Raw genomic sequence first — 12,450 nt, forward strand, 5'->3', positions numbered from 1 at the left:
AGATACGTCCGACAGGATACACACCTAGATGTTCTACTGACAAGCACGTTCCTCGCTTAACATTGAAGCCAATTGGACCGAAGATTTGTGATCAGTCGATTAGTCTATACCTACTGAATACTGCTGCTTTGTGGAAGTAAAAGTGAACGAGAATGAAATTGTATGTGTCCCTCATTTCAATGTATTATATATGTCTCTAGTAGACATCAATGCATGTGTGGGGTAAAGGAATAAATAAAAGTGTTCAAATGTTCACCTTGGCCTTGAACAGATATTTCAACAAAAGCATTTACCAGTATAAAATCTAGTATTCATGCAAGTGGGACATCCAGCGTCTCAGGAAGTTGAAACGGGCAGCGGTCTCGGAAATGATACTAGCGCCGCACCACTCACCAAGCCACATGGTGGTCTTGTTTGCGGCGGTAGAAGGAGGGAAGTAGGGCAGGCTGTCGCCGTTGGGGTTGCCGGTGCGGATGAAGTTGGCCCAGTACTCAGAAATAGTAGCCTCAACCTCGTAGTCGGTGGTGTTCCAGGTGACGTTGGAGTAGTCGGAGTAAGGGATATTGTTGAAGGTGTACCAGAGCTCAGCACCGTGATAGACACCACCAGACTCATCCTCGGCGGGGGTCTTGGTGAAGTAGTAGGTGTAGACATTGCTCTTGGCGCCGCCAGCGGCCCACATAGCAGCCCATTCCCAAGTACCAATGCGGGCCATGTCGCGCAGGACTTCATCACTGTTTGATTCGGCCTGAGTGGCATTCGCAGCGGGGTATAGGGAGAAGAACTCAGAAAAGTAGTTCTGGAAGACCTCGGTCCACAGAGTCTTGTAGTCACTGACGGTAGAAGCACCACCGTTGTTCTCATCCTTGTTGTTACCAGTCAAGATAGGCACATCGGCATGGGAGTTCAACGATAGCGACTTTCCGTATCCATGGAGGAACACGTAGCCGTCGATAACAGGGCGCCAGCGCGGTGGGCCGGACCAGAGGTCAACAAAGCTAGTATTGTCGTAGTAGTCAGACTCCATCAATTGACCTTCACCGATAAGAGTAGCCATTGGGAGGTCTCGGAGCTCGGAAATAGATGTGACATTGACCGTCTCAAGGAAGGTAACACCGAAAGACTCGGCCTCCTCCTTGGTGTTGTAGCTAGTGGCGACACTGCCGGTCGCCGGGTCATAGGGTCCACGAGCACCGCTCTCCGAGATGACGCCGTGAACAAGGCCCTTGGTGAGGGGACTCCACATAGAGTCCAAGGCACTAGCGGACCCAGCAGACTGGCCACCGACAGTGACCTGGCTAGAGTTACCACCGAAGAATTCAATATTCTCATGAACCCAGCGGAGAGCAAACTGCTGGTCGAGAATACCGTAGTTTCCAGAGCTGTTGTGGCCGGATTCCTTAGACAGCTCGGGGTGAGCAAGGAAACCGAAAGCGCCGAGACGGTAGTTGAGGGTCACAACGATAATATCCTTGGAGGCCAAACCAGTTCCGTCGTAAGTAATGACATCTCCGGAGCCGCCCTCGAAGCGGCCACCGAAGATCCAGACATAGACGGGGAGCTTCTTGGCGGCAATCTCCTTAAGATCGGTGGTGTTGTACTCTGGGGTCCAGATGTTCAGGGAAAGACAGTCCTCGCTGGTGGAGTTCTTGCCACTAGAGAAGATGCCAGCATCGGAGTATGGCTGAGCGCACTGAGGACCGAATTCGGTGGCATTGAGCACACCAGACCACTTGGTGGGCTTGACAGGAGGAGTCCATCGTCTGGAGCCAGTGGGAGGGGCAGCAAAGGGGATACCCTTGTAGACGGTGACTCCCTCACGGAAGGGCGAAGCAGCACCCTTAATTGATCCATAAACGGTATCGATTGTAGGCAAGTCTGCGGCTGCGGCTGCGATCAGCGCTGAAATGAGCGCCAGAGCGCGAACAGATGGAATCAACATGACAGGAGATCTTCAACTTTGCAAGAAAGCGAAGATGAAAGCGGAGTGGATGATTTTAGAAGATTAATAAATGACACGAGTTCCTGTCTAGGCCTTTAAATACTAACACTAAACAAGGGGACTCCTGAATAAGACCACCCGGACGACATCGACGTATACCCCGTTTCCAAACAGACAGTAGCGGCATTTCAGGTTGAACCTAAAGGTGGAGACAAATTACAGTGCCTTTTTTCTCGTCGGGTTTCTTCAGCCAAATCCTTGTCGATCCCTGAAGATCTGCAACCCAAAGAAACCGAAAAATCTAAGTTGCAGCAGAAACGCCGAGCCATGAACGGAGTCTGTTTAACATAGTCTGATAAAAATAAACAATATCACCATTTACACCTGACATCTGGAATGATCGGCTTCAAGATCTCAATGCTTTATTTAAATCCTTGAGTAAGAACAACTGTATTCCTGTTTATGCTTTTACTTATGGTTAGCTCTGAATATCAATTCATAACTTACTTTCTCATCTGCCGATATCAACAGGGTTCTACGTCGTGGGGACACGTAAGCTAGTCAGCCGTTACGGCTAAAGGGTGAAAAGCCAAGCTTGTATACTGTGCAGAACCCTGGTCCATTTGTCGTATTGTGTCGTATAACTCGTATAACTCGGATACTTCGTATCACATAACGAGATAAGATCTCTTAGTCCCGACAAGCTAACGGGATTTCGGTAATTACCCCCGAGTTGCCCTGCCATCTCCGTGTGAGTCCGGGCCTTTTGTATCGCTATAGCCCAACTTTTCAATCACACTAATTACATCTTTCAAGCTCCAAAGTTGATAGTTGGAAAGACTCTTGATTATTTTAGTTATTTTATTAGACATGAAACAGTGACAGAAGAAAAAAAATTGTCTGAACTCGCTCCAGTTATTTATGACGCTTATTATTCCGCGTCTTTCTTGCTCATTGGGGGGGGGGGGGGGATGAACAGGCGATAGAACCAATCTTATGGCGAAGCAAGAACCTAGGTCTCGGCTGCTGAGCAAATGGGTAGATTGGTGCAGAATCCTTGCCGAAACGGGATTTTCATGAAGGTATTGCTCCATAATTGACGCACCGAAGCAGTGAGCAACATTGCCAAGATACGTCTAGCCCGTCAGTCGCAGCCTCGCTGATTCTCAGCCGATCCCAAACTCGACTAGTCCATGACCCGGTTTCAGCTAGCCAGCGGGCCCTTCCGATGATCTGATTGAGTTACCAGGTCCGTTTCGCGAGCCCCACTTGGCGTCGCAGTAGTCAGAACTCAGGACAGGACTCGGGGATGATCTCGAAACGCCCTAGCCTATGCTCTTCAACAACAGAACAACCTGCGTGTTTAACTTGGAGGGGAAGTTACTCTCGCTCGGCATGAATGAGGCGTCCGCCCGCTTTGGTATCCTTGACCGTCGTCCTCGCATTCTCAAGATTATCGACCCCCAAGTCACTGTTGTGCAAACATCGACCGTTGAGCGGCGTGGGGGCGCACCCGGACCTAAAACGCCATCGGTGTATACTCCAGCAGTTCCGGAGCTCGGGGTATCTCCTTATGGTGCCTAGTATGGAAATTTGAGTTAGTACGACTTGATCAACTTCGATACCAGAACCTACCTGAGGGGCTTGGAGCAGACGAAAAAGTTGGGTTATTTCCCGGCCACTACAACCACCCAGTATTCAATCTTCATGTTGTCGACATAGCTCAGCTGCCAAAGAACACGGTTGTTGACGATACTGGGGCTGACATTGATCGAGTCAAGTTTCGATCAACGAGGTGGAAGCTGTCCATCCCTCCAATACAAATTGTATTGTTGCAATACCCAACAGTGTTAACAACATCATCTGGGGGGGTGGAATTCCAATACCTCCTGGCCATATGCAATTGGGCGACAAATTTTGTGATCACTGATCTTCTCGTTGGTATGTGTGACTGTCGGTTGTTCGAGTGAACTTGATTCTCGTCATTTCAAGTTAGCAGACAATCGTGGCATGGTCAACGTAGGTGGTGGCAGCTTTATAACTTACTCTTGTGATTTGGATCACTACTAATATATCAATCCACGATTTATTTATGCTGATGTGAAAGTGTCAAATTAGTGAGAGCTCACAGTAGATTATGTCTTAGCTTGTTGGGAGCATTAGGAACATACTAATTATCTTCTATCGTCATCTTGTAGATGGATGAGTCTATATCGATGTTTTGGTTCAAGAGGAGGCCTTGTGGTATACATTTTGCATTATAGGTTAATCAGGATGGGGGTTTGATCTTAGTATATGCCACATATATTGAAATCATAGTGATCCTGATCCTGCGAGCTCATAGGTCGATTCTAAGAAATGGCAAACGAGCGTGATCTGTGATCCTTTCGCGTGGTTGGCTGCTCAAATGTGCTCATGAAAGCCAATTGATCCTTTCACGTCATTGGTCGATCCTGGGGGAGGCGAGTGATCTGGGGACGCGTTCAGGGTCTTCCCTCCGACATAAATACCTCCCCCCTCCCCTCTCCTCTTTCTCTTTTCTTTTTTCCCCTCCATCACTTTCCATCTCTTTCAAGTCTTCTCTTTCAAGTTTCATCAAGCTTCCATCTCAGACTTTCATACATCCATCCATCCATTGGTCTATCTATCATTTGGTCCATCCACTCATCAACCTCATCCTCATTGGCATTTGCCATACTCAATTAAAACTTTTCATGTCTTCCAACATGTATGCTTGTGTCTTCTCTCTCTTTGCTCCTTCATACTCACCATCTTACAGGTTACTGGATACTCAATATCCTTCACACCTTGTCACCTTGACAAACACACTGATCATTCTGGTCAACAAATCACCTCACCAATATGCCTTGACGAGTTCTATTGTGTGTTTTGCAAATATCACTGACTTGCTTTGACTACTGACTGACCTTCCAGGTTCCACAAAACAAAACAAAAATGAAAACAAAAAAGAAAAAAAAAGAACAAAAAAAGAAAACACAAGACAAAAGATTCAAATCGAGACCTGCAAATCAAAAACAAAACAAAAAAAACAACAAGTCCCTCTCAATCTCAGAAACTCAACATTGAACTCGTCACTCGGCTCCCTCATGGTTCCAGCTCATTCCCTCTCTGAACAGGCATCACATATTTTATGTGTCAGGACAAATTCAGATTGGATTTAAGCTGTTACCACTTCCAACTCCCAAATCATCTCTGCTTTGCGCCCAAGTCTTTTCTGAACAGGCATCACGCAAACACATCCACAATCGTTTGTGTGTCAGGACAAATTCAGACTTGATTTGGGCCATCGCCATACTCGACTTCCTCCGTTTCGCTCCAACTCCTCTTTCCAATTTTCAACACTTTGCTTTGTGCCAAGTCTTCTGAACAGGCGTCACACAGATCCAACTTCAATCTTTTGTGTGTCAGGACAAATTCAGACTTGACTTCGGCCATCGCCAAAATCGACTTTCTTCATTTCGCTCCGACCCGATCTTCAACTCCTTGCTTTGTGCCCAAGTTTCTTCTGAACAGGCGTCGCGCAAACCCATCTACACTTCAATGCGTGTCAGGACAAATTCAGATTTTACTTGGGCCATGGCCCCATCACCACACTCGACATCTTCCGTTAACTCCCCGTCCAATTCCGACTCTGTGCTTTGTGCCCAATCTCCTCTGAACAGGCGTCACACAAATCCAACTTCCATACTATTTTGTGTGTCAGGACAAATTCAGAGTTGACTCGGCCATCGCTATCCCAACTCGCTCCGATTTCCTCCCCACGGTTTTTGAACTCCTTGCTTTGTGCCCAAGTCTCCTTTGAACAGGCGTCACGTAAATCCTTTTCTTCCACTCTTTTGCGTGTCAGGACAAATTCAAAGTTGACTTGGGTCATCGCTACACTCGACTGTTTTGGACGCTTTTCAACCTCGCTCTCTCTGCCTGGAATTCGCCTTGTGCCCAACTTCTCTCAAATCATTACGTGTCAGGAAAAGTTCATGGGCTTATGCCATCGCCTCTTCACCGCACTACAATGCTTCCAAATCTCTCTCCTTCAGCTCTCTCGGATACAGTTTGGGCTCTTTGGCTTGCATGTGGTATTCGTTTTCTCGGGCATGTTTGGGGTCTGCACATTGGTGGGAAGGACTCTGTATGTTGAGACAAGTTCAGTTGATACTTGATCAGGATTCAAGATGCATAACATCTACCTTATGCGAGTATGTATCCAACTTTCAAGGTTGACAATCCCTTTTCTTCGTGCCTTTTTTCCAATATTGAATGTTTGAATTTCATCTATGGCTTCCAATTTATTGTGTGTTGTTGGCAATACCTATTGTTAGTACTATCTCGTACTCAAGCCCACATACCCACAACATTTGAAGACCATGAACAAAATGTTTACCTACTACTAGTACCTATTCAATTGAATAAACAAGCTCAACTGTATACCTCAGGTGCTACTACCTACTGTAAGGGAAAACACAGCACTGCGGCCTTGACTCAGTGCTTAATGTTTAATGTTCCACCAGCACTTGAGTACAGCCATCAATTCACTCATGTCAACTGGTGTGCAGGCTTCAATGCTCCAGATGTCGGTGTCACATGTGCAGTCTCTTCTCAGCCACCATATGTATATTTACTAGGAGAGGGCGAATGCCTCACTAGTGCACTACTACCTAGTATCGATCAATTGATGTAACTACGTGAAGATACAAAACGTTCCGGTCAGTTGCCGCAAACTTTTGGAGCATTCAAATAGTCTGGATATGTGTGTTTTATATATTCTGAATGTTTCAAATGTTTAAGCTCAACCTTGGAACATTTGAAGTATGTACCCTTGAATTGCAAAATTTGAATTAGATATTTTTCAAATGTTGCTAACATTCCATGAAAGTACTCAAGTGCTGCAATCAATATATATTTCCGCAACTTGATCTGGAGGCGGCCCATACATATACAACATTGAATTGATGTCAACTCAACATTCAATGTTTGAAGGGTTCAAACATTTGAAGTGCCCCTCTTATTAATCGTGCAGGGCTAAAGTTCCAATATGTGTATATATCAATACATAGTACTACTCCTTGAGAATTGTGGCTATCCATGGACGTACTTCGGTCATTACTAGAGCTCTTTTAATTCTGAGAGATATTCGAAGCATCCCAAAATGCTCAAGTCAAAGGTGTAGAAAATCACCTGATGGTAAGACTGGGAATGGATCTGCGGGGTAAGAGCTTAGTTTCCTCCCACCTGCATGTATCTGCATGTACATATAAGAATTATCTAGAGACAAAGTTACACGCCAAGGGAAAACGAAAGAGGCAGACATGGAGATGCACCGGCATGTGCTGACTGGATTTGAAAAAAAAAAACACAGGGTCCAAATTATACTAATACTCTCGGTACCTTTAACAACCTCGGGAATATCTACGCCAGTCAAGGAAACCTGACAGGCAGCATAAACATTTGAATGTACCAGCGCGTGATCTTATGTAGTCTGGATGCGAGGAGACGTTAGGTACTACTACTATATATATCATCCGATGACCCAAGTAATTCTAAGGAGTCTGCTTGTAATTCCCAGTCTCGGTAGACGCCAGTATGTAAACAATAAAAAGAAGCCGGGGTATATATACGCAAGAACCAAAACCCACATAGCATCGTAAAAGCAGCCCCTAGAACGAGGTCGAGGTCGAGACCGAGACCGAGATCATTGGAATGTCATATCGCCTTCCCCCTCATACCCGTCCCCATGGTATGTCTGATCATCATAATGCCCCTCCCCACCCTGCTGCTGCTGCTCTTGATCCTCGTTCCAGATCTGCTGCTGCAAAACAATACTGTAAACACTGGCCTTGAGCAAAGTACACACGGTCGCAGTCTTGCGTTCCAGAAGACGTAGCCCGTCGAGTGTCATTGAGGCGGGGGAACCGGCGAGGTCGGAGACTTTATCGGAGAGCTGGTCGTGGGTAAAAGCGGTTGATTAGCTATGGATCGGGGCAAAATAAATAGTGCGGAGCAGTGCGGGATGCGGAGGGGGTTTTTTCCCACCCCGCGCAACACCTGTCTAATTGACTCGGTGGCCAGGAAAACTCACCAGGTTCACATTCCGTAGTAGACGGGAGTACTCGTCTAGTACTTCCTGCTCGAGTTCGGATACGAGGGGGTTGTCATTGCCCAGGAGTGGGTTGGCGGAGCGGCTGCGGACGTGTGAAGCTTCGGGGGTCATCTCTTGGGGTCTGGGGGTAGTGGTCGCGGGGTCTGGAGAGACATAGGAGAAGTCTTGGGTATCTTCGTCGTCGTGGGGGGCAAAGGCCGACATGGTGCGATCGTGGAAATGGTTTTGATGTTGAGGAATTTGAGGATGGAGAAGATGAGTTGAGTGGGGCGGTTTGACGTTTGTTATGATAGGAATTTGGTTCGGGCGACCCTTGACTGCAAAAATCCCAAGTACAATGGCCGCCAGAAGCATCGTCCAGGTATACAAATTTACGTTCCAAGGGATCATGAAAATTTACCCTTCTCATGGTTTAATTGTTGCCGTGGTATTATGATTTCACATAGATAATACACGTTCTGTATTTTGTCAGATCTCCGCAAAGGGACCAAACCTGGGATGTACTAGTAGTGACTTCGCTCCTAGATGAAACAGATGCAAAGGCCAAGATGAAGTTGAGCTTTCGTTGATGATTTAAATCGCACCATGGTGCGAATAAGATAAAAAGAATGGAGGAAACACAGAACAATAAGATAACTTCAGATCCAAACAAAGTCACGAGTATCGAGGATAAGACCGAAAACGCCGTCCGCTGCATAGTAGAGAAAGTAGAGTGATATATGTCGCATCGTCGAGCAAATACGCAGCGACATTCCGTGACAGAAAGAATGGTCAATCAGGTGCAGGCTTCGCGAACAATTGCTGAAGAGTGGATCAAGGCCTTCGACGATCATGAGAAATGCAAATGTGAGAAAAAGGCACAGCATCGCCAAAAAAAATTCAAAAATCAAAAGGCCATAAAAATCAACTCAGAAGGCCCCGAATCACTCCGTACCCCCGAAGTTTTCCAATGGAATGAGATCAAACAAAAAGGGAGAACAAAATTAAAGGAAACGAAACAAAAATTAATCCAATGCGGTCGTGAATGCATCATGGTCGTCAGCAAGCCGATGCCCAGGTGGCTGTTCCCGCATTTGCCAGGGAAATGTAAAGGGGGAAATGACCCCCCAAAAATAGAAACATAGACAAGATACAAAGTGGGCTTGGCTTAAAATAAAGCACAATCAGTGGTCACCTTCGTGATGAAGGGTGACGCTGTTAAACTCCTCGAAAGGATCATTCAATTCGCCGTTCGGAGTCGCAAGACCCGAGTCCATCGGCACACCTTTCATCTTTGTGGAGTCTGTACCGCCGATATCCACGCTAGCACTCTCCTTAACATTGCGGAAATTGATAGTATCGGTACCAGCACGGCCCTGGTGCGGGATCATGGGTGGCTTCATGTGACGGATAAGTGCCCACTGAGTCGTGCGGAAGAAGGGGTGGGTCTTGACATCAGATGCACCGGCACGAGCGCCAAGACGCTTAGTTTCGTCCTTGATCAGAAGCTTGCGGATCAAAGACTTGCAGAGGTTGGAGGTTTGTTGGGCCCCTGAGTGCTCAGGGAATGGTACATCATCCCGCAAGATGCTGGCGAATGTTGCATTTCGATTCTTGCCCTTGAATGGCGTGGTTCCGTACAGCATCTCATAAATCAAGATGCCCAAAGTCCACCAGTCGACTGCACTGGTATGACCGCATCCCTTGATGACCTCGGGCGCAATGTACTCTTCCGTTCCGACAAAGGAATTGGTGCGGAAGTCAGCAATGCAAGACTTCGTATCAATAGTGGGCAGTGCAGCCGAGGAGGTACCTCCACTGCGGCCAGGGATCATGGTGGGAGCACCACCGGGCCCTGATTGTTTGGACAAGTCAAAGTCCGAAAGCATGATATGACCTGATTGGTGGAGAAGAATATTCTCTGGCTTGAGATCTCGGTAGATAAAGCCCATCAAGTGCAGATACTCTAAAGCAGCAATGACCTCGGCAGCGTAGAACCGGGCAGCGTCCTCAGAGATGCACTTGCCTGGTCGAGTCTGTAGGGTTCGGAAGAATTCTCCACCGCTGCAGTACTCCATGCAAAGGTACAAGTAATCTTCAGATTGGAAGGAGTGGTATAGGGTAACAATAAAGGGGTGGTTGCTAGTAGCCAGAATTTCTTGCTCAGCCAAGGCGCGCTTAATCTTGTTGCGCTTGATCATCTCCTTTTTACTCAACACTAAGCAAGTTGGTCAGTATATACTATGCAGGAAAGCGTGCCTTGGATATAACTCACCCTTCATCGCATACAAGCGGCTTGACTTCTTCTCCCGGACCAAGTAGACCTTGCCGACGTCACCCTTGCCAATCAACTTGATCTTATCGAAACTGGCGGGGCCCACCTCAACGTTGCGGACCTTGATCGAATTCGAGCTGTATGTCCGACGGAAGCCATCCCCAGTGATGGTAGGCACCGCAAGGGCGGTAGTAGCATCAATCTCAGCCAGACTGAGGCCAGCGACCGATGACTCGAGAGGTTCTTTGCCCATCTCTGCAGTCTGAGGTCGGCCATCGCCCTGGCCACTGTTGAATAAGCCTTGTGCATTGGGCGCGGACGCGACACGACGCAACTTGCGCGCAAGTTCTTCTTTGTTGGCCGTGGTCGCCTGCTCCTCGGCTGAAACCCCGGTGACCTGCAACTCGGGGGTATCGGGTGGGGATGAGGGCACAGACCCATCGTTTCGGTGTCTCAATGCCGGTTGGCCCTGGTGGGCGAAATACGGATTCGCGGTAGCGGTGGGTGACACGCCATCTTCCAGAGCGTTTCCTTCACTGGCACAGGTTGCTGAGCGGTTGCGACCGATAGTTGGCAGGAAGCGAGATTGTCGGAAAGCGCTGGACTTTTCGTTTTTGGCGGGAGCCCCTTGGGCCTCCTTCTCGCGCTGATCATGACCAGACTGGCTACTGGCATGAGACGAGGAGTGACTGCTGGAGCTATTGATCCGGAAAAAGTTCTTGATTCTGGATTGGAGATGGCCCGACTCATTGGAGTGTTTACGGGTAGGGAGGGAAAGACCGGGGAAATTCCCACGCTTTTCGTTCATTGCCGAGGGACTAGACGCAAAGAGCTGCGTCATGGCGGAGAGAGCGGGACGGGGTTGAAAATGTAAGACAGCCCCCGAGAACAAAGAGATTGAGATCTCAGTGGAGGGGAAGGGATTTGAGGGAAAGAATAACGAGAAAGCGGTGGCGGGGAAGGATGCGGTTCAGAGACCTGACAATGACAGGTTTGGAGATAGAACAGCGGGGCCTTGGTTAGCACAGAGCGTTGGAACGAGGGATATCCACCCAAAAGAATGGCAAGACAAGAATACAAGAAACAGAATTCATTAATGAGGCTGCATCTTATACAGTATCAAAAGTGAAAAGAGGGAAATTCAAGCCAAGTTGGAAGAAGATCCAAGAGAAGGAGAGTCGGGGAGTGGAGTAAGGACGCGGAGGCCACGCTTAGTCATGCATTCTTGGGGAGACGCAAAGTTGCCCGGATAAAAGAAAAAAGGAACAGGTGGATTGAATTAATTACTCAATTATCTAGTAGTAGACTTTGCAAAGGAACTGGAGCGATAACAGGACTAGATATCATTTCTTTCTTGATTTAATTCTTTTATATCTATGTGTATTTTAAGGGGTTAAAAGAATCTAGGCAAGAAAAAAAAAGAACCTCCAGGGAAAAAAAAAAAGCAAATTCCCCCACGGGTGGCAACATGGAGATTTCGCCATTCCAAACTCTCTTATCAATTGAACTATGGATTGAACTAAGTTGAACTAATCACAGACTCACAGTTACCACTTTGCTTTGTGTCTGTCCAGGGGCAGCCACGTGATTCATTTAAAATCTGTATACTATAAATAAGTGATTCACAACACCTTTACGTCTAGTTGTATGAAGAACATGGGTTTGAAGAAAAAGACAATCTTCATTTATATGCTTTATATTTCTATCACCCGTATATTTTGTACGCCTTTATGTACAGTTTGTACTTTGCTAAATCAAGTTTCACTGCCCCAACTCCCCTTCTCCGTCTTCCCTTGTTGGTAGACTGGTAGTAGGTATTATCTACATAAGGTCCACAAGTAGTGTCATCCCCGATATCAACTGGTTACTGAGATCCAGGGCTACTCACCTTTAATGGCCTGCTGAAGCACCCTAGGGCCTCAGCTTACCTTTCTCCCAAATCCTCTACCTCCATGTTTGACCTTTTTCAATGTTCACATGTTAGTCTACTTCTTGAAATTCACTCAACACTTCAGATAATGGCTTAAAAACTCTCAAGCGCACAAACGATCATCATTAACTTCATCCACTATCATTAAGCGAAAACAAATCAATAGATCCTCTTCGCATAATAAATACAGGGCTGGGATGGAAAAA

The 12,450-nt window shown here is 47.0% G+C and overlaps 4 protein-coding genes across 4 annotated transcripts; 1 reads left to right on the forward strand and 3 right to left on the reverse strand.

The window, feature by feature from the left end:
* Nucleotides 1–304: 304 nt before the first annotated feature.
* Nucleotides 305–1,942, reverse strand: N7466_002374 (carboxylesterase/lipase family protein; the record flags this gene model as incomplete). The annotated part of the gene is made up of 1 exon (XM_057161772.1): nucleotides 305–1,942. One exon carries the CDS (start codon nucleotides 1,940–1,942, stop codon nucleotides 305–307), a length of 1,638 nt encoding a protein of 545 aa, XP_057025057.1.
* A 1,332-nt stretch (nucleotides 1,943–3,274) lies between these two features.
* Nucleotides 3,275–3,526, forward strand: N7466_002375 (uncharacterized protein; the record flags this gene model as incomplete). Its single annotated transcript, XM_057161773.1, has 1 exon — nucleotides 3,275–3,526. The coding sequence occupies one exon, from the start codon at nucleotides 3,275–3,277 to the stop codon at nucleotides 3,524–3,526; it is 252 nt and encodes an 83-aa protein (XP_057025058.1).
* A 4,126-nt stretch (nucleotides 3,527–7,652) lies between these two features.
* N7466_002376 (DASH complex subunit DAD3 family protein) lies at nucleotides 7,653–8,264 on the reverse strand (the record flags this gene model as incomplete). The annotated part of the gene is made up of 2 exons (XM_057161774.1): nucleotides 7,653–7,901; nucleotides 8,040–8,264. 2 exons carry the CDS (start codon nucleotides 8,262–8,264, stop codon nucleotides 7,653–7,655), a joined length of 474 nt encoding a protein of 157 aa, XP_057025059.1.
* Nucleotides 8,265–9,223: 959 nt separating this feature from the next.
* On the reverse strand, nucleotides 9,224–11,155 carry N7466_002377 (putative serine/threonine protein kinase (Nrc-2); the record flags this gene model as incomplete). Its single annotated transcript, XM_057161775.1, has 2 exons — nucleotides 9,224–10,257; nucleotides 10,315–11,155. The coding sequence occupies 2 exons, from the start codon at nucleotides 11,153–11,155 to the stop codon at nucleotides 9,224–9,226; spliced, it is 1,875 nt and encodes a 624-aa protein (XP_057025060.1).
* Between the last annotated feature and the right edge of the window lie 1,295 nt (nucleotides 11,156–12,450).

Source organism: Penicillium verhagenii (assembly GCF_028828195.1).
Source record: "Penicillium verhagenii strain IBT 33310 chromosome Unknown utg000003l_segment0_segment0, whole genome shotgun sequence".
NCBI classification, from domain to species: domain Eukaryota; kingdom Fungi; phylum Ascomycota; class Eurotiomycetes; order Eurotiales; family Aspergillaceae; genus Penicillium; species Penicillium verhagenii.